The 22,365-nt window shown below is 39.2% G+C and overlaps 1 protein-coding gene across 2 annotated transcripts in view; it reads right to left on the bottom strand.

Moving 5' to 3' along the window:
• ZDHHC20 (zinc finger, DHHC-type containing 20) overlaps nucleotides 1–22,365 on the bottom strand; it is an 80,293-nt gene that overhangs the window by 16,121 nt on the left and 41,807 nt on the right. For both annotated transcript variants that reach the window (XM_006831960.1, XM_006831959.1), the window contains exons 2-5: nucleotides 11,843–11,869; nucleotides 6,160–6,263; nucleotides 1,730–1,850; nucleotides 831–900 (exon numbers count right to left, since the gene is read on the bottom strand). In XM_006831960.1, the coding sequence (XP_006832023.1) occupies nucleotides 831–900; nucleotides 1,730–1,850; nucleotides 6,160–6,263; nucleotides 11,843–11,869 (322 nt within the window). The remainder of the gene's footprint in view (nucleotides 1–830; nucleotides 901–1,729; nucleotides 1,851–6,159; nucleotides 6,264–11,842; nucleotides 11,870–22,365) is intronic.

Raw genomic sequence — 22,365 nt, 5'->3', positions numbered from 1 at the left:
GGGTTTCCCTTCATATTTTATGAAAACTATAGAAGCAAGTCTATCACACTAGGAACAGTGATGGGAATGTAGATGGGTTTCCCTTCATATTTTATAAAAACTATAGAAGCAAGTCTATCACACTAGGAACAGTGATGGGAATGTAGATGGGTTTCCCTTCATATTTTATAAAATTTAACCAATGTTATGCGGGTTAATGTGCTGGACTGCAAAGTCGGTTTGAACCACAAGGTCAGTGGTTCAAGTTTACCAGCCGCTCCTCAGAAACCCTATAGAGGTCATTATGAGTCGGAAACGACGCGACGACACTTAACAACAACAACATACTTTCATTATGAGGAGTTGGGGGGTGAGGTAGGAAAACCCTGTAAAATTTGCCACTTCAAGTATATGTAATTCCGTATTTGTGTTGATATAAATTTAAGCCACGATCATCTTAGATACTACAACAAATATGAGTAATGAATGCCTAGAAGATTAAGTAGTTTGTCTAACTAACAACCAAAGACTAATTAGGATTCCCAAACACTACCTTCTTACAAGGTATTAAAGTGTGCATATGTGTTCAAGGAGTAGATTCTCTATTAAACCCAGGTAAGAGAGTATGCGTAGGAAGAATACATAAAGTAGAAGAAAAATCTATCAATGAGTGCAAGGAACTGTTCTCAGAGATTTCTTTTGGGTATGTCCTTGCCTGTATGAATAGTCTGTTGGCACTTTATGCATAGCAAGTAATGGGAGAGGAGGGTTTGTTAACTATAAATTATAGAATACATCCCTTGTCCTTCCAATCCCCGCTCTGGGTTTAATAACGAATGAGTCACACTTACACGTCACATGCGGAGCAGTGGTGCGCACGATCCGGTTTAATCACCTGACATCTTTCACAGTATCTGATAGCTACATTCAAGGATTAAAAGGAAGTTGTTCAAGTATGAATCAGCATAACAATCTTCACTATAACTTGCTTTTCATTTCTTTTATAAACAACTCTGGAAACTGACAACAAATCATTTTTAAGTAGTACCAAAATGTACTGGAGAGAGTTTCAAATCAAAATGTCAAGAGAGGAAAGATCCTCAGAAATGCAGCTCCCTCCAACACTTTTCAAATGAAAGAGCGGAGTCCAAGCAAACAAATGATCTTAAATACATTTCTTTTCCTTGTCGTTTGCTTTTCCTCCTTCTAAGTTAACATGTTCCTGAATAGGTATATTTCTTTATCATCCAGGCATCACTCACAATATTTACAGTCAAGCCAGACTTTCCAAATGATGGTTTGCTTAGAATAATACTTGAAAGTTTTAGTTTAGAAGGATGAGTTATTATTGCTTGTTTTTTTTTGTTTTTTAAAGAAAACAAAGAGTATGCAGGGAAGAGACTCTTACATTAAGGTGAGTCACTTAAGAACATCTCAGACTACCTATATAGAGACCTACAGGGAGGCAATATCGAGAAACAATAGCTTCCACATTTTGATATTTTTGTTTAATAATAAATATTTTTATGATTCTGTAGCAATAGTTTCTGATCAACCCTCATATTTACATACCTGTATCTGAAATAACCTAAAAGATGCATGAGGCAGGAAAATTTTGTTTCTGCAGATATTATCTGTGGCAATCATAGTACCCATTCAATAATAAAACCATACAACTATAGCATGGCAGAAATGCATATATTTAGAAAACCATATGTAAAAAGGGAAAGCGTCAGACTGCAGCCCTTACTCCTTGAAGCTGACGTGGTATAGATAGGTAAGTCCCTTGCTGCTCTTCTCAAAATTTCTTGTTGTCTTTCTTGGCTGAATTCCTTTTCATAACGTTCCTTTTCAGAATTAGATAAGTAGAACTATAAAAACAGAGAGAACTATCAATTTTTCATCCCATGCAGCTATTACCACTACAATCAGAAAAAATTTTACCCAAAACAGAAAACAAAAATATTTTGTTTTATGATAGCAAACTTAAGACCATCAACTAAATATTTTTGTATATTTGTTTTACTTCACAATAAGATTAAATTCCTCCATCGAAAAAGCCTACATATACTAGCTATTATGGAAATTTTTGGCATTGGAAGGCTACTGCCAAGAGATGATTGATGTTGACAGGATGTCCAAAGATTCATGTGCTTCTGGGTAACAGGATAAACCCCAAGCAGGGATCCCACTATTTTTCCGGTCAAATGTTTCCCTGACTCATTCTTCTTTTAAATCTTATTTTGTTGCTGTCCTTGAAAATGCACAAGGCAAAACGGACACCAGTTCATCAGTTTTCTCCAGGTACAATTCAGTGACAGTAAGGACATTCTTCGAGTTGTGCAAGTGTCCTCCCCCATGAACACCAACCCACTGTCCCCGAGGGTGTCTATGGAATCTCTGGAGTTACTGTTGTCACTTTGATCCCACATAGATAAGGTCCTAAGAGCATACGATGCTCAAGGCAGGTAGTTTTTACTTGTTTAGCTAGACTTCTCAAGACAAGTTTGGTTTTGATAAGACTTCAGGGAATATTACTGGTTTATGTTTTCAAGATGATCTCCGGACAATAGTTGCGGGATTATGCTAGCTTCCATGGCTCTGGAGAAGTCCAGAGTCTATGAGAATTTGAAATTCTTCCACAGGTCATTCTTTACTACTTGGTTTTAACTCTCACCATAACTGATAGATAGAATTGCTGCTTCCAGAATTATCGAGGATAGTCAAGGCAAGCGTAGTCTCCTTTTTCAGGGAGGGATTTCTTCTTGGAGTCATTTTCAGTTTCATTTCTTAGTGTGCGTTCCCACCAGATGGCCAGCTTCTGCTCCTTCTCTGGAACTTTCTCTATGAAACCACTCATGCAGCTGCTGCCTTTCCACGCCGCCCCAGCAGTCCACGGACTCTCAAGTGTTCTGCCTGAATCCATGTGACATCATGTCTTCATTCCGCAGATTTTTTTTTTAACCTAAGAGTAGTTTGAGATTTGTTCTTGATCATGTTCTTCAATATTTATTACTGATTAAATTCTGCTTGAGAAGGCCTAAGGATTCATCAATGGAATGTTATTTTGCCCATTTGGGGAGTTCTTTGGCCCATCTAACTTAACTATGCAAACTTCACATAGTTGTGTTACTTTGTTCTCAGTAACAGTACTAGTTTAATAACACTCTGGTACAAACAAGGTGACAGCCTGGCCCAGAAGACGGAGTCTGGAGTTGGCACCAAGAGGTTTATGGGATTTTTCGATTGCATAGTTACTGACAGAGCTGATACGAAGAGCAGGTCATCCGTGCACTGCTGACACCAAGTGTTTTCAGCCCAGCGGTATAGTGTTAACCTGGCTCAATGCTTCTGCTTGTTACAGGCTCTTCCTCTCACCTGTCCCAAAGACCACACTTCAGTAAGGGAAGTCTAGCTATTTGTACTACCTGGCTTACAGCATGGCTCCCCCAATCAGATTCTGATGGTACAAGAAATCCCCAATTACTTAGAAAGGATACACAGCAACGAGGGCAGATGAAGAGGGCAGAAGGAACTGGACACTACACTGTTTTTGAGTCGGGGCAGACAGCAGAGGTTGAGTGACCTAGCAGGTAACGTAGCAGAGGCAGAGATTTTCAGTTCCGACAAAGCCACATCATCTGGAATACTTTCAGAGGTTTAAATACTTTCCTAAATTGAAAAATGGGCCATCCTATTGTACAAGACTTCTAACCCGTCAGAAAGCTCTTCTTCACTGAACACAGGAACCCATCTCTGCAACTGTTTTTGGCAGAGAAGAAAACTCACACAGTATGATGTGGAGTTAGGGCTTTTTCAGTTTAGACATTAAGAAATGGATGGTAATTTGCAGTATAACTTTAGAGGTGTTGACAGATCATCGAATGGTCTGAAGAATACATCAAGAAACACTTAGTTTGCCTTCTTGGTTTACTCTACCCCTTGAAACAAAAGCACCCAACAGAAAAAATGCAAAGATGATTTGGCACAATCGACTATTGCTGAATTTACAAGTAACAAGAGATTCAGCCATCCATCTCCACTTGAAGACATTGACCCAAACAAACTGCATGTATATATATGTTCCCCCAAAGACACACTCTAGAATGTTTCCAGCAGTCCTATGCATAATAGGACTAAACTGAAGACTACCCAAGCACCCAAGTCACCCAAGGTGACCAGGTAATTAAGCAACATGGATGAAGCTCAAAAACAGAATGTTCATGAAAGGCAGACACACAAACATTTGTACATATGACCCCATTTACAATCAGGCAGATCTGTGCTGCTAGGAGGCAGGACACAGTTTCTTATGAGTGGAGTAAACTGAAGCAGCACCAAGAGGCTTACAGGGTAAGAGTAACATTCTGTTTCTTGAACTGGGTGCTGGTTACACAGTTGCACATGCATGTTGAATTTATGAAAATTCAGTGTGACTGTACACCTGCTATATGTTCACATTGTTGTTGTTGTTATGTGCCGTGGAGTCGGTTCCGACTCATAGCGACCCTGTACAGTATATACGGTCATTAAAAAGTTAAGCATAACTCTCAATGATATGGTCTGTAATTTTGAACACATTTTGATGAATTTAATATGAAGATAAAGAATTATATCAGCACCTCAATCATCACCTAACATTTGAGTGTGTCTCAAAATCCCCTGTTGTTGAGTTGATTCCCATTCATAGTAATCCTATACGATTAGGACAGAGGAGCAGAAGAGCTGCACCTGTAAATCTTCCTGAGACCACGGCCCTTCGCCACGCTTCTGGCCCAGAACTGAATTCACTCCTATGGCTCAATTTTCAGCCAAATAATAAACAGATCTATAAGGGGAACAATACCACTACGGAGGTACACACTCCTGGAGTAATTAATAATCAAAAGGGCAGCGTTGACCAAAGGACAATGTTCAGAAGGAAAGAAAAAGGAGTGGAAACGGGAAACACAGGGAGGGAGTGGGATAAATGATGTTCCAATGTGAAGACTGCAATCAATGAGATGAAACAAAACGTGTGTGAATTGTTGAAAAGAAAACAGATTTCCTCTGTAACCTTTCACCCAATTCACAATAAAAAATGAGAATACAAATCTTTGTGGGAACAAAGTCGACGGTCAGATTTTTCTTCAGTGAAATGGCTGGAGGGTCCAAATAGCCAACCTTTCTATTAGCAGCTAAGCTCTGTAGCCACCAGGCCACCAGGATTCCTTCAACTATACGTACCATACGGTAATGGTGGTAGTGGTGGTGGTGTGCCGTGGAGTTGGTTCTGACTCATAGCAATCCTACAGGGTTTCCGAGGCTATAAATCTTTACAGGAGCAGAAAGCCTCATCTTTCTTCTGCAGAACTGCAGGTATTTTCAAACTGATGACCTTGAGTTTAGCAGCCCGACTTGTAACCACTGCGCTACCAGAGCTGCTTTCACACATGGCTAAATATCGCTGAGTCCTCCTAGACATTCCACAGAGACAGGCACTATTGCTAACTTCATTTTCAGATGAGAAAACCGAGCGTCAGAGAGATAGGTAATGTCTTAGAGCAGATCAGACTCAAGAGACAATCCTATCTCTGGAGACTATATTCTTAAGGGTTTGCTGTACTCAACTGTAGGGGAAGGACAAATTCTGTCTATGTCAAGGTCAAAGAGAAATACTGGTCTTAAAACTTTACTGCATGTAAACGTTACCCACATTCTTTTCCAAACAGAAGAAACACTAGTCTTATCAAGGAATAACAGGCAATAAGCTAGTAAATGAACAAATTCATTTCAACTAAAAAAGTGTCTACAACCAAGACACTTTTTTAGTTGAAATGAATTTTTTCAGATCTGAGAATATACAAACATCATGCTTCTAAACAGTAAGTTCTAAAAAAGTCAGTTGGTAATTCAATTCTGTTCCTTAAGACATTTTAGTGCAGTTATATAAAGTTGTCTTTAAGAAAACATACCATGGCAAAAAAAAGTATCAGAGCGGCTAAATTTTAGGCACTGATATTGATTATGATACATTAACAGGTTATGTCTGAAAACTGGCTAGTGATGTGATATTAACGCACATTTTCATGAATGGAAACAAACAAATGCATTATGTAAAAGTTTCAACAAAGGTAACACAAGGGAAAACAATGCCATAATCAGTTAAAGCATCTGGTAATTTATCCACACGAAATTTACCTCTTTGGAGGGGGAAGCGGGAGATGTGAAAATTGTCATCCAATAGGACCATACAAACATGACAAAGAACAGATGGAAAGCCACAAGGTAGACAACGGCCTTTCCTGGTAAATAAAAACAGATAACATTTCATTGAGTCCAGGTGAAAACAGGATAAAGTCATACATTAAAACACGATTATTAGGTTCAGGAGGCTTAGTCCAACCAGAAATTTCATTAAAACCTGTGAAAACATCACCAATATCAACTCATGTATCTACATGACGTAACATTACTGCTTCTGCATTTAAGGGCCACCGGCTGTCTGACATGAGTTTTAACTTTATTAAGTTCCTAGGGATTTTAAAAGTTAAAACACTTCCTTTACTTTTTCTTACGTCAAACACTCCCTAAAAGTTAGACTTCAAATATGCCCTTAGATTATTTATGATAGAATCCATTATTATACACATTAAAATCCAAACAACTGTCAAAGAAGGAAGTCACGACAGCCATGAATACCGAGTGAATCTGAAGAGCTCAAAATGGTATTTTAAATTCAACATATGCTAACAAGAAATAACTGTTCCCTAAAGGGATTAATAGAACATTGCAACATCTTTCACCTCCAAATGTTAACCACTGATACAACATAATGCTTTCTGTCACATTGTGTGGTTTCCCTATTTAGAAGAAGTGGTCTGATTTCCCCAAGAAGCAAGAATTCTCTACAAGGTGCTGAAGCTCTTCTTCACTTTGGAATGCAACAGCACAAACACACGGAAGGAAACAAAACAAAAGCACAAATGTCTGAAAATTTTACTCACTTGTAAAGTTTTCAGATCAAATGTTCATTCCTCCATGGGCCACTCAATGGGATCATTATCATCTTTGATTCTCTCTTGATCTTTTATCACAGGTACCTTGTTGTTGGCTGTCAATGAGTTGGTGCCAACTCACAGCAACCTTGTGTATATCACAGACTGAAATCCAAGCTCCCTGATCTGACATATTTGAGCCCATTGTTGAGGCTATTGCGTCGTATTGTGGGTACCTTCCAACCTGAGGGTCTCATGCTCCAGCACTATATTGGAAAATTCACCAATGAAAACCTTGTGGATAACACTGGATAATGTTATGTTGTTCTCCACAAGGTTTTCATTGGTTAACCTTCTGAAGCAGAACATCAGGCTGTTTCCTAGTTCGTCTTATTCTAGAAGCCCCACTGAAACCTATCCCCCATGGAGGGCCCTTCTGGGATCTCAAGTGCAGATGACAGAGTTTCTAGCATGACAGCAATATGCAAAGTGTCACAGTATGACAAACTGCACTTAAATCTGGGCAGAACTTACGTCCTCCACTCCCCCTCTTTCCTATGGTCACTAGAATTATTGGGGAAAAGTCCTAAAATGAGGCTGAACTGACGTCCCTTATAAAGCCCAGCACTGAGCACATACTAGAATTTCCCCTTTTCATTAACAAGTCATGGCTCACTCCTAGTTGAATCTCTACCTTATTTCCCTCAGAAACTGTGTTAGGCCTGTCCCTTAATCTTAAACTTCTAATCCCGGCCCTAACTGATCTCTTAGGAAATATCACTTCTGACTTGACTATTAACTTTTCAGATTCCTTTCCTTGCCTTAAGATTTTTCTTCATGTTCACTTAGTTGTCCTTCTCTTAGCCTCCTACTATCTGAGATCAGCCTCACATCAGTGCTTTTCCTTCCAGTTCCTCGCTTCCTCTGCCCTGCACACTGCTGCCATTCACTTAGTGCCTTTGTACCACTTAGCCTTTTCTTCTCCTCTTCTCCACTGGCGCCTTCTCTTCAGCCTACAAACATGCTTTCTTTCAAACAAAGATCTCCTTCAGCCATAACTTCTTCACAAGGTATCCTATTATTTCTCCTTTCCTTTAGACAAAATGTTCCTGAAATAGTATATTCCCTCATTGTTGTTGTTATGTGCCGTGGAGTTGGTTCCGACGTTAAACGATAGATTATGTAGAACAAGTCAAAGGAATGTCATAACAACTCCACTGCTGATGGTCATTTCCAACTCTGCCCCCGTGTGAGACAGAGTAGAACGGTCCCGTTGGGTTTCCAAGGCTGCAATCTTTCTGGAGGCAGACTGCCTCATGTTTCTCCCACTGAGCAGCTGGTAGGTTCAAACCACCAACCTTTTGATCAGCAGTCAAGTGCTTCAGCACTGCACTACCAGGCTCCTTATATAGACCCCAACTTAATTTTTTTTTTGCATCTGACATGGAAGCTCACTCCCACAGCTCCATGGCCCAATAGTAACCTTTTCTCTGACCTCTCTCCAATCATGTTGGACCTTGTACAGATTACAGTTTTCATTTCTCTAGAAATGTCCACAGCCGGAAGCAAAAGACTGATATGCTAAGATAGTAGAATTATGGGTAGTTTTAAGTAAGCTTAAAATGTGCATTTTAAAATGAAATCTTCTAATTAGTAGTATTTGCATTAAAAATGCAAATTTATATTTTTAAAATGTAAAATTTTAGTTGTTGTTAAGTGCCATCAAGTGAGTCTGTTCTGACTCATGGTGACCCTGTATAGGGTTTCTGAGGAGCAGCTGGTGGTCGTCAGGGTTAATGGGAATGACTATAAAGGGTGAATCATTGTATCGAATGCTGTGTGGATAGAATAAGAATGTAGACTAAAAGATAACAAATGGCCTTTGCCACATCTGTTTTAATGGATTATTAAAAACGGAACCAGATTACAAGGAGAGTAATGTGCTGCTAGGAGTTTCTGGGTGATGCAAACAGTTAATACGCTTGGCTATTAACCAAAGGGTTGATGGTTTGAGTCCACCTGGTGGGACCTCACAAGAAAGGCCTGATGATCTCTTTCTAAGATCCCAACCCCTGAAAACCCTCTGAAGCCCAGTTCCACTCGGGGCACACATGGGTTGCCAGGAATTGGATTCAGCTTGACAACAACAGGTTTAATTTGGTGGTAAGTAATGACTCAAACCTAAGGTCAAATCAGTTCACCATTTCCCGGTATCTTTCCTCACAAGTGAAAGTGAGGAAAAAGTGACTAAGGATTATTAGAAAATGCTAAAATGTAAAGGGGAACGCCAGCCTCTCCCTTTTATTTTTCCTTTGGCAAAGTCTGTTGGAGGCTCAGTCCCCACTGCTCTCCTGTTGCCATGCCAACATGGAGGTGGGTCTGCAACAGGACCTTCAACCCAGCTCACTTCCGTTCTAGCTTAGTCCCTAGCTTCAGTCAAGTTTGCAATCTCATCTATACTCTCGTGTAGCTCTGAGATAAATGATCACCTTGAGCTACTTTACACTTCTTAATCATTTAACTATTGACATCAAAGGCTACAGTGTGCTGGAGAAAGATGAGGCTTTCTGTTCCCATGAAGATTTTAAAGCTTCGGAAATCCTATGCAGGGTCACTGTGAGTCGAAACCAACTCAAAGGCACTTAACAACAAGGCCAGGATGTAAAACAGTATACTCTAAGAATATTTTTGAAATATTTAATACGTTTTTACAATCATTTTGTTTTCTATGAAAATAAAAACAAAATACCTTTAAAATACCTTGACTCTCAGGTCAACAAAGAAAATAAGTAAAATTAAGCTCTTACAACAACGTTGCAAACATAGTAAGTACTTGTTGTTGTTAAGTGCTGTCGAGTCGATTGCGACCCATAGCGATCCTGTATAGGATTTCCAAGGAGCGGCTGGTAAGCTTCAACCACCGACCTTGCAGTTCAAATGACTTTGCAGTCTGATGCATTAGCCCACAGCGCCACACCAGGTGGTTAATCATTATTTGGAGTCCTGGTGTTGCGCTGTGAGTTAATACGCTGGACTGCAAAGTTATCTGAAATGCAAGATTGGCAGTTCAAGCTCACTAGCCACTCCTCGGAAACGCTATACAGGGTCGCTATGGGTCGGAATCAACTTGACAGCACTTAACGACAACAATCAATACATTTAACTTAGCCAAGAGTAATAGAAGAGACATTGCTTTTAACCAAGTTTAAAATAATATGATTGCTAATTGGCAAACTTTCTGATTATCCAGACATGCTATATATTATGGGTTATACAAGTAATATTGAAAAACTTAATCTTAAACCATCTACACTGCAAATCAGAAAGAAGAAAATAACCCATACGTACATATAAATCAAAAAGTCTGCATTTAAACATCACTTAACAATACTTCTGTAAGAAACAAACAAGCAAACACAAAAGCCTTCATCAAACAAATCTCTGAAACAGCATGGTAAAAAGAGATAATAATATTAACTGCTCTGAAAGGGATCACAACAAAAGGTCCTGGATAGAGTGGGAGATAATGTGAAACAAAACTATACAAAAATTATATAGCAACTGGGTTTACTGGTCAGAAAGAGATTGGAGGAATCCGAGACTATGGCCTTGGCCACGCTGCACGTCTGGAACAGAACTCAGCAAGTGGTGGCTAGGCATAGAGGAGGCACAACAACACTAGTGAGGTAGGTTCACCATGGAATGAATGGTCAACCATTCAAGATCAAATGGGCACCATTTACCTGGAGACAAGGTTACGAAGGGTAGGGAAGGAGAGCGGAATGAAAATAGGACCCGCAGGGAGGAAGTGGACTAAAACACTGTTCCATGGAGGGGGTTGCAATCATTGAGATGACACAAAGTGTGTGATTTGTTGGCTGTACAACTGATGCTCTACTCTGTAAACCTTCACTCACTTCACAATGACAAGTTTATAAAACAAGAGAGAGACAATGATAGAAGGTACAAAAAATTAACTGTCATCAAATTCATTCCATCTCAAGGCAACTTGAGAGTTACATGCTTACTGCTTATTTATCTCCAACAACAGGGATAAATACTCAGTTATATTTTCCAACTCTTTTAGAAATTCTCTGGATTTTTGTATATAAAATTGGGTTTTATATTTTAAATCCAATCTCAACAGACGTCTAAAATTTCTTTTTATACATGTGGAAGAGAAGAATTTCCTTCTAGGCATAAGCTTTTTTTGACTAAATTGTTGTAAAATCTTTAATTCCCTTTCCAAATGAACAGTACAACTTACATATTATGGTTATTTTATTTAATGCTGTAATTAGTAAAGTGTTACTTTAAACAAATGTAAAAGCAGGAATCAATAAAATGTGCACATCCTGGAAATATATATGCATGAATGATTTAACCACATTAAACTGTTAAGGTTTTCTAAGAAAAACAATCCCTTCCCTCTAATATATGCGAAGCCACTACGAATTACTATAAGGAGACCTGAAGTGTGTAAAACACAGAAATTGTGACAGATACATCACAAAATAATTGCTATTTCAATTTACAAAAAACACAATAAGAATACATGCGTTGTATGAAAATAAAAGTAATACTACTTCTTTCAATGATTTAAATTTTAAAGATAGGTATTTTCTTCCTGAAAAACAAAAATACAGGCACTGATGAATAAATTAAAAGTATGTGGGTGGCAATTGTTGTTATTATTAAGTACCGTTGAGTTGCTTCGGACCCATAGCGACCCTATATAGGGTTTCCGAGGATCAATTGGTTTGCTTGAACAGCTGACCTTGCAATTCAAATGGCTTTGCAGGCCGGCGCATTAACCCACAGCGCCACACCAGGACTCCTAGGACACCATAAATAACCCATGAAAAAGGAGACTAAAAGAGCCTTACCGTTTTCTCCAGTTCCAGAAATCGTAACTAGAAGAAAAATAAAGAACATATTTTATATATTTTTAAAGTTTCAGATTGAGTATACATCTTCATTCGTTTTACATAACAAGAAATTTTCTTAGTTATAAAATGTAAACACTAGTGTAAACTCCCCCCAAAATATCCACAATGGAAACAAAGAAACTTCAAAACACTAAATTGTTAACATTCAAACTCTTATTTATCATTAACACTACATCACAGCTGACTTTTCTTTTGGACCTTCCTTAATGTTAAAAGTATCAATATGGTCAGAGGCGTGCTGTTTCTTTTCGCTCTTTTCTTAGTGCTACTAAAAGAATCCACAGGACTCTCTTCTATGGCATTCATAGTTATTTAATGAGTTTGTGATGTATATTACCAACCACTTTATTAAAAACCTACTAAAAAGCTACAGTAATGAAAATAGTCTGATACTGTTATAAAGACAGACCTATACAGCAGTAGAGTAGAATTTACGGACCAAAACTAGACCTCTACATCTATGTTCAGCTGATTGTTGACAAGGATGCTGAGTCTATTCAACAGGAAAAGAAGAGTCTGTTCCATAAACGATGTGGGCACAATTAGAACTCCACAAAAGAAGCTGGACCCGCACCTCACGTACAGTATAAACATGAATTCAAATTGGGCAAATGGCCTCAATGTAAGAATTAAAGCCGTAAGACTCTTAGAAAAATCAGAGGTTAATTAATACTTCAGGATCTACTTTTTGACAACGGATTCATCGATACAAAATAAAACAGAGAAATTAGACTTCATCAAAATGGAAAACTTTTGTTCATCAAAGGATTTCTATCAGCAAAGTGAAGAAACAACCTATAAGATAGAGAAGATATGAGTTAGTTCCGACTCATAGCGACCCTGGGGAGCAGCTGGTGGGTTTGAACTGCCGACCTTGAGATCCAGTGCATTATCATTTAGCGCCACACCAGGACTCCTAGTATTCATTAAGAAAAGTGCAAATCAAGATGATGCTTACTGCTGAAAATTCCATACAGCGTTTTGTTAAAGAGACTCCTGGTGTGGTGATGTAGAATCAGCACTGGACAGCAAACCACAAAGTCAGCAGTTCATACCCACCAGCTGCTTCTCAGAAACTTTACCCAGGATCACTGTGAGTCGGAACTGACTCCATAGCACTTAACAACAGAGGACCATGAGAACTGCATGAAATGTAGTTGTCAAATAGTGAAGAATCAAATTAGTGAATGAGATCCTTTGTTGAGTAAAAAAGAAAGAGGGAAAATGTGAACCCCAAACACAGTGAGATACCAGTAGGATGGCTATGACCAGAAAACAAAACCAAAAGTACTGGTGAGGATGTGCAGACACTGGAACAACCCTCACCCGTTATTGGTGAGATGGTTACATGCTGTAGGCACCGTGGAGAAGTCTGGCAGGTCATCTTTTTTTCTAATAATTTTTTTTTATTTGAATTGAGTGATAGTTTACATGGGAGAACATTAGTTTTACACTCATCATTTCATTGCAATGATTACAATCTACAATCTCCTCTGTGCATCATCATTCAACAATATTTGCTTCTATTCCCTCTGTTTTTTTTTTTTCAGGGGATGTACACAAAACCATTCAGGAATATAAAATAATTTACACCACCAAAGGGCATAAGGGTACATTCTGCAAGCCTGCCTCCTGGCCACCAGCACTCAGTCCCTCTCTTCCCATTAATTTAGAGTCCTCAGCCGCTCCCTCTCTCCTCCTCATCTCTAGTGTCACTGCTTCTCTGGATAGGGTCTCCTGCATTGCGCCTGTGCTCTTCGCCCTTGCTGGTCCTAGGGTCCTCTGTTCCTGGACTGGCAATTCCTCATCTTTTGATAAATATAGAATTTCCATATTGACCCAATAATTCTACTGCTAGGTTTATACCCAAGAAAAATAAGCAAAAATGCAAATAAACACTTGAACACCAATGCTCACTGTAGCTCTATCCTACAGTAATTCCCACAGTGGGAACCGTGGAAATGCCCATCAACAGATGAGGTGTTAAATCAAATGTGCTCCATACATACAATGGAAAATTACTTAGTGATAGAGTGATGAAATCCTTATGCATGGATGAACCCTGAAACATTACACTGAGTGAAATAACAGTCACAAAATGACATATATGATATCATTTATAGGAAATATCTGAAGTAGGCAGATGTATGGAGATCCCAGGGTTTTAGTGGTTATGAAGGGTGGGAGGTAGAAGGAAAGAGGAAACTGCGGCTTCAGGGCACTGAATTTCTGTTAAGAGTAATGGAAAAATCTGTAAACGGAGGTGGTGGTTGCACAAGATAATGAATGTAGCTGGTGCCAACGAATATGTAAGAAATGTTGCAATTGTAAATGTTTTCTTTGTATATGTTTTTACGTCAATTCAAAAACAAAAAACCTAGAACATATCCAATTATTTTTAGTGCATTCACTCTAAACACTCAAATATGCAAAGTGAAGTTAATTCCTTGTCTGCCTCTCTTACATTTTCTTCCACCTTAATATTATCTTGCTGAACAGAACCAACAGCCACTTTAGCCTCCTCAGCCTGAAACCCCGAAGACTGCGAGTTACCCCTTCCTCTCTGCAGATACTCCAATGGCAACTAGATTCTATTGGTTCTGCCACCTAACATCTCTTTCTTTCAAATCCATCATCTCTTTTCAGTCCCTACCATGACATTTCACACCTTCATCTTTGGGCCCCATTTTAAGGGCAGCTCCACGCTCCAGTACCGAGTTGGTAAAGAAACTTAGGAAAGTGGCCCTCCCCTTAGAAGCCCCAGAGATCAGGGTTCCTCCGCCCTTTTGAGACTGAGGTAGCTCTACTTCCCAATGCTCCTTATCTCATTCACTTCTGCTTCCTGGACGTCTAGAAGAGGCCAGTCTGGTCTCGGCTCCGCAGGAGCATGGGTTACAAAGCCTTTCAGCTCTCCTGACAAGTGCCCAGAGGTACCTCACTGTACCAGTAAGCCTTGGCCAGAGGGCACTTGGCTCTCTTGCTCCATGGGATAGCTTCAGGGACAGCTTGTGTTGGTCTCCTAGTTCTGCTGCTGCAATTTCTCTGCCACTCCTTCCTTCTCGCTGTCTGTGCCATGTGAGCATGTAACCGATGTTACAGCTAAGCAGGGTTGCAGCTCTCTTCATTTCCTTCAGGGCCCTCAGAATTGCTTCTGACATCCACCTTACCAGCAGTCTCTTCTAAGTCATCTAGGCTTTACTATTAGGCAGTTTAGTACTCCTCATTTCAACCCACCTCAGGTCACTCGGGTGGGGCTCAGGGTGCTTAAACCCTAGATTGGTTACCTTTGTCCTCAAATGGCTCAGAAACCCAATACAGGGTCACTATGGGTTGGAACCGACTCGACGGCACTTAACAACAAACTAAATATAATATAAATTAGCTACGGGTGACATGATCTGAAAATTATTGGGAAAGACCACAGCAGCCACACAGTTATAGAAAACAAACAAATACATGAGATTTTATACTGAGGGGATTACAACTACTGAGATGACACTAAGTATATGATTTGTTGAATGTACAAAACTGATGATCTCTGTAAACCTTCACTCAATTTACAATAAAAATTGAAAAAGAAAAAAATCTAGAAATAAACACATACATGACATGAAAAGTTGGAAAGGCAAATGCATGCCTGTTTGTACATTATATGACTACATGTGTGGATAGCCAAAGAAAAGCAATGGAAAAAGACCCTATGTCAACAAAAGACATCAGTAAGTTGGTAGTGTACAAAAACTGATACATACAAAATGAATCAATTTCCTCATCTACATGCAACCACTGTAAAAGTCATTGAAGCAAAGATTTTGCTTACTTCCACAGCCGCCTAAAAAGATTCCTGGGTATAAAGTCCTAGGTAAGGAGCTCTGGCTGCAAACCTTAAGGTCAGCGGTTCGAAACTACCAGCTGCTCTGCGGGAGAAAGATGAGGCTTTCTGCTCCCATAAAGATTTACAGTCTCGGAAACCCTGTACAGGGTCGCTATGAGTTGGAACCGACTCCACGATACTTAACAGCAACAACATGGCGCATGCAGGAGACTTGTAATCCTTGCAATGAAACAAAATACGATTGGTTGAGTGCAAAACTCATGTTCTGCCATGTAAACGATCACTCAATTCATAATAAAAGCTTTTAGGGGGAAAAAAGTGGGTTTGGGGTCACTTTCCTCCAGCTAGTCCTCACAGAAACCTTCCATGGTCACTCCTTACCCCTGCTTTCCATAGGCCTGGCATGCGACGTGATACAATTGATGTCAGTGGCAGGAAATCCCTTTGTTCCCTTCATAAAAGGTCACCCTGTGGCGGTGGAACTTTGGAAAGTCATCCCTCGTCTGGGTGATGTATGTTTTGTCTTTGTCTTGTGTTTTTACTCTAACATTTTAGAATTAATAAAGAGTCTCTATAGTATTTATCTTTAAATTTTTATTTAGTCTTGGTGTAGCACTGCAGGATAATGCACTGGGTCGCAAGATCTGTTTGAACTGCAAGGTCAGTGGTTCAACCTCCCCCCACCTCCACCACTCCTTAGAAGCCTTAAGATAGGGTCGCTATGAGTTGGAACCAACTCAACGTGACTCAACAACAGTAACAACAACATAATATTTATGTATTTGAAGACAGGGTCTCTTTTCTCCCCTGTAACAAATGTTGTAGTGATTGTCAAGATTTCAAGTATCTTGCTTGGTGAGATCTCTGGGGGCCCAGGGTACAGTTATTGTTAAGTGCCATCGAGTTGGCTCTGGCGCATAGCCATCTTGTATAAGGTTTCCGAGGCTGTTAAAATCTTTGCGGATGCAGAAACCCTTATCTTTCTCCTGCAGAGCCACTGGCGGGCATGCAGAAACAGCAGCCCTTGTGATTTGCAGTCCAGTGCTTATCGTATGGAGCCACCATGGACCATGGGACCTCAGCCCCACTGCACTCCAGTACCCTGGGAGAAATCTGCAAGGTAAGCACTCTGGAATTTTGAATCTGTGTTTTAGGGTTTCCTGTGACTCCCTAAATCTTAAGTCTCATGTTTCTCCTTATCTGAAATTTTGCTTATGTTTGTAAATCCCATCTGCTTTCTAGTAAGCAATTTTGGTCAGAATATCAACTCTGAGATTCCATGTCAGCATTTTGAGGAAAATATTTCTATTTTTCTTAGAAAGCTTGGAGTCATTTGTTTTGCACACTTTGGTGGGGAAGCCACAGGGATCTTGGGCTGCGTGCTAAGACACTCAATGTTGCTGAATTTTTGGTAAAGTTTGCTGCCTCAGATTCCAGTGTGAGTCATGGTTGTTGTTGTTGTTTTGAAGTGCCGTTAAGTCGGTTCCGACCCATAGTGAACCTATATAGGGTTTCTGAGGAGCAGCTAGTGAGTTTGAACCGCTGACCTTGCAGTTCTAATGGCTTTGCAGTCTGGCGCATTAACCCACAGCACCACACCATCACCCAAAGTCTTGCAAGAAAAATTAGCAGCGGGGGACTGGCAACAGCTCCTGACCTGTTTGGGAAACATGTGTTTGGTTTAGAGAATTCTGGGTAACTTTGTGATGGGTTAAGCTACGTAAAACAACTTGAAAATTATATAGCTACTTTCATAAGTGTGTGTGTGTGTTACTTTGTTTTATGACATACTGTTGAGAATGTCATGTTGTTGCAATATAGACTATCATGGGGGAAACATACGTCTGTTTAATCTTATTCTTAAAAGCAGTGGTTCTGGTTTCCCTCTTAAATTTTACATAAAATTTACATGGGCTTCATTTGCAATAGCCAGTTCATTTAAAGAATGCACTATAGGAAAAAAATAACTTGCTTTGATTGATATATATAAGACTTTTCTAAAGCAATAACTCATAAAATATGCTTTTTGTCTCTGGATGGTATTAAGAATTTTTTAGCTCTATTTTTCTACATTTGTACTTATGAGTTATTTTGAAATTATTGTTAGTGTTGTTGTTAAGTGCCAGCAAGTCAGTTCTGACTCATAGCGATCCGGTATAGGGTTTCCAAGTTGCGGCTGGTAGGTTTGAACTGTCGATCATGAGGCTCAAACTGACCTTGCAGTCCAGTGCATTATCCTGCAGTGCCATACCAGAACTCCTTTGGTATTATAGAGATTAATAAAAATGTTTTCATTTCAACACATCTTCGTGTTTGTAACAACTTGAAATAAAAAATTTCGTAAGTAATAATGAATGAGATATTGTAAAAATAAAGTTGCCCTTCAAATTTTTTTCTCCTTAATCCTGATATACTAGTTGTTGTTGTTAAATGCCATCAAGTCAGTTCTGACTCACAGCAACCCAGCATAGGGTTTCCAAGGAGCAGTTGGTAAGTTTGAACCACGAACCTTACTGTTTGAATGGACCTTGTTACCCAGCACTTATCTTACAGCACCACACCAGGACTTCCCATATATACTAAAGGCTTCTCCTAAAGAAATTTGGCAGCCCACGGTTTTCCAAATCACCTGGGCCAATCTAAACATATGCAAAAAAATTAGTAAACCTAGGTTTTTGTTTTTAATTGGGAGCCAGAGGTGGGGGAGGACAACTTTAGTCAAAGTTAAGGGAAAATACCCCTCCAATTTGGTGCAGAAGGTGTGGTGAGCATTGTGCTATTAACCACAAGGTCAACAGTTCAAGCCCACCAACTACTGTGAAAAAGAAAGAAAGCAAAAAAGGTTGTTTGTGCCCATAGAGATTTTTAGTCTCATGACCCATGTGGTCCCCAAGAGTGAGAGTTCACTCATTGGAAGCAGGCTTAATTACATTCTAAGTAAAAGTTTAACAGAAAATTTCAAACAATCTTTTATTTCAACAGTGATTAGACTTTACAGCTTATGTGGAATTTCAAGATCTTTAAGTAAACTTAATACCATTGAATTAAGTTAACAAATAGTTACTATAATTTAATATTTACGTGCTTTTGAGAGAAAAGACGTATGCATTTGAGTTCCTCTGAATTAATGTGTTCATTTTTTTTTCTATTTAAAGGATTATATTATAGAACATGCAATTGAAACAATGTTAAAAAAGTAACAAGAAGTTTCTGGTACAATCAAAATTATATCCTTCTGATTAAAGTTTGGTAGTATAATTTTTGATCTCTTAAGAAGCTTTAATGTTAACAGTATGCAACAAAGAACTGGGCTTCTTGTCATTAAAATAACAGTATTTCCTTTTAACTATTAATTTACAGGTTTTATTCATTCTTTAAATAAACTGACTTTCAAACAAGGGTAGATTAAATTTTGTAAAGTCATATGCATTTTTAAAGAAAGCTAATGCTGTGGGTTAATGTGCTGGACTGCAAAGTCAGTTTGAATCACAAGGTCGGCAGTTCAAGCTCACCAGCTGTTCCTAGGAAACCTTATACAGGGTCGCTACGGGTCAGAACTGACTCGACACACTTAAAATAAAAAAAATGCTCAGTTATCGACAAGTTTTTTTTACTAAATGTCTTCAAACTTTTAGTTATTTTTATCATCAACTAATATAATGATTTTAAATCCAGCTGCTTATCTACAAATTTAATTAAAATATTAATTTGATAATATATTTAAAACTTCCAAAGGTTAATCACAGTATTTTAAAGTATTTTCTTCTAACATTCCTGTCTTTTAGCTAACTGCATTTGACTTTACATTAGCCTGCAATTTCCATTTTCTTGCATCTTTACAAATGTTGTTACAAATTAACCATAGCCATAATACCTTTTGGAGTCGTGGTGTGGCACTGTGGGTTAATGCGCTGGACTGCAAGGTCAGCGGTTCAAGCTCACCAGACGGTCCTTGGAAACGCTATATAGGCTCACTATGGCTCAGAATCAACTCGATGGCACTTACCAACAACAACAAGGGTACCTTTTAAGGAGCTCTGGTAGCTTAGTGGTTATGAGTCAGGCTGCTAGTCTCACTGTCAGAAGTTCGAAAGTACGAGCAGTTCTGCAAGAAAAAGATGAGGCCTTCTGCTCCTGTGAAGATTTACAGCCTAGGAAACCCTATACAGGGTTCGCCATGAGTTGGAACTGACTCCCCGGCACTTAGCCACCACGTTACCTTTTATTATCTACAGATAAACTTTTGCTCTACTGACATGCTCAGCTGACCTACTGAAACATTTGACAAAAATTTCCAACAGGAAGATGGATTACACTGAATTGATGAGAAGGAGCGGTATTTGAAATTGGAACCTACCAGACAAAATCAAGATTGCCACAGCTCTGGAAGGTTCCCGGATTACAGGTGATTAAAAAAAGCCATAATCATGAACAGAAATAAACCACTGAAGAGATTAAAATGCTAACTGGGTTTTTATACTAGAATATTATGAGTGGTTTTAGAGTTCCATGTTTCTAGGTATAAGAAACCATGTTTTTCCTAAATTGTCTAGTTAATGGGTCTAGATGCATAACTTCCAAACAATGTTAATGATAAAAGTAAGGTTATAATAACCGTGACTAGAAAAGGGCTAAATTTCCAAATAGGATCTTACAGAGTTAAATGATGAAAGTTTTCTTGTTAAGTGTCAGCAAAAAAAGTTTTATGTTTTAGTGTTTCTATGTTCATGTTCACATACAATGTGAGGTTTACAAAATGTAAATGCTAACAGAACTGCTTGTTAAGTGGCCTCGAGCTGATTCCGACCCATAGCGACCCCATATAGGGTTTATAAGGAGCAGCTGGTGAGCTCGAACCACCGATCTTGAAGTTCAGACTGACTTTGCAGTCTCACGCATTAACCCACAGCGCCACATCAGGGCTCCAGAGCTCCTGTTTAGGTACCCACAATATCTATTTATTACTATTATCAAAGCTTTCAGATATTAAGTTTATAGTTATTTTAGACATTAGCCTGGTATTGCGAATATTTCTACTCCAATTCCTTTTAAGGAGTCCTAGTGCGGCGCTGTAGGATAAGCACTGGACTGCTAACCACAAGGTCGGTGGCTCAAGCCTAGTAGCCACTCCTCTGAAACCCTATACAGGGTTGCTGAGTCAGAATAGGTTTGACAAAACATAACAATCATCCTGCTAAACTTTTTGAGTTTTAGACAGAAATTCGTGCCTACAAGCCATTTTAATCGGAAGTAGAATCCAGAGAAACTAGTGAACCCATTTTTTCTTTTTGCTCTGAACATCATACTTTAGAACTCAGTCTATTTAGAGAAAGACTGATAAAAATCAATCAATACTGAGCATTTCAAGTTAGAACAGTATCAGTAATCATTTCATTTACCCTATAAAAAACAATGTTATTAAAAAAACTGGTTGCTATCAAACCGTCACCCCCTTACTCCACATTTGGATCCAGATCCAGAGAGTCGACCTTAACCTGAGTTGAGTTTTCAGGAACCCAATTAGTTCCTCCAATAAGGTTTTGCCCTACAGTTAAAGCGATCAAAGAATTGGAACAGAAATTCATTATCAGAGGAGGGAATGATATATGAGGATGTGCACATTTAAAAAAAAAATTTTTTTTTGGTCATATTTCCTGTTTCTGAAAAAAGTGTCTCATGACTGTAGGTAGGGAAGGGCAGTTTGCCTGAGGGGAGAACATTCGAGATGTTTCCAACAGACACCTGCAGTAAGAGTCACCCTAGATTAGGTGTGTTTTTAACTGAGTTCTTGAGCTGTTTTTGCGAAATGTTGTAACATTTTCCATAGGTGAAAAAATAAAAGTATTGAGCCCCAAGTTTACCTTTCACCTCAAAATGTCAGCTATTAGAAGAGACATCAGAAGAAATCATTTGAAATATTGCTAAAAGTAACTGAACTTTACTATCTTTAAACATACATGTCACAGAGAACAAACAAGATGGCAGATGGGGTGGAAGTGCAGTGAGGAGCTCCGTCAGCAACAACACAGAATACCGGATCAAGCAGGCTCAGGGGAGGGTGCTAGAACTCTGAACCACATATAAGGAATATTTAGAAGCTTGGAAGGCTTACAGCTAGGGGAATTTGTAGCAGAAGCAAGAAATCCATTGCTTTCTAATTCAAGATGCTCAGCTACTCCCAGAGCCACCACGTTGGGTGAGATGAAGTGGGGGAAGGATCAGAGAAGCCACGGACGCCTGACAGAACTGTGGAAATACAGGTGTGGACATTCTTTTTTTTTCTGGTATCTGTTCATTGGTCTCTCGCTGTCTGCGCACCTCCATTCTGGTGACTAGGGGGGTGCCTGAGCGAGTGGACACCCCACCCCCAACCCCGGAGGGTTCTACTACGCATGAGCACAGATCGCCTTGAAATTTAAAGGGACAGTTTCCACTTAAAACCAAATGGCCACAGCTGGCCCTGAACTGTTTATCACTAGGAAAAAGATCTGAAGGGGATTGTGGAGCGGAACAGGCAGACTAAAAAGGAAACAGGTCGAAAATTAAATCCTGAGTTACGTTACAATGACCAAGAGTAACATCTTGAAATTTCTCAGGAGGAAGAGTGAAAAGGGAAGCCCATCTC

Source organism: Chrysochloris asiatica, unplaced genomic scaffold (assembly GCF_000296735.1).
Source record: "Chrysochloris asiatica unplaced genomic scaffold, ChrAsi1.0 scaffold00005, whole genome shotgun sequence".
NCBI classification, from domain to species: Eukaryota; Metazoa; Chordata; class Mammalia; order Afrosoricida; family Chrysochloridae; genus Chrysochloris; species Chrysochloris asiatica.
The sequence above is the reverse complement of the archived record's forward strand: the minus strand, read 5'-3'. Positions and strand labels throughout refer to the sequence as shown.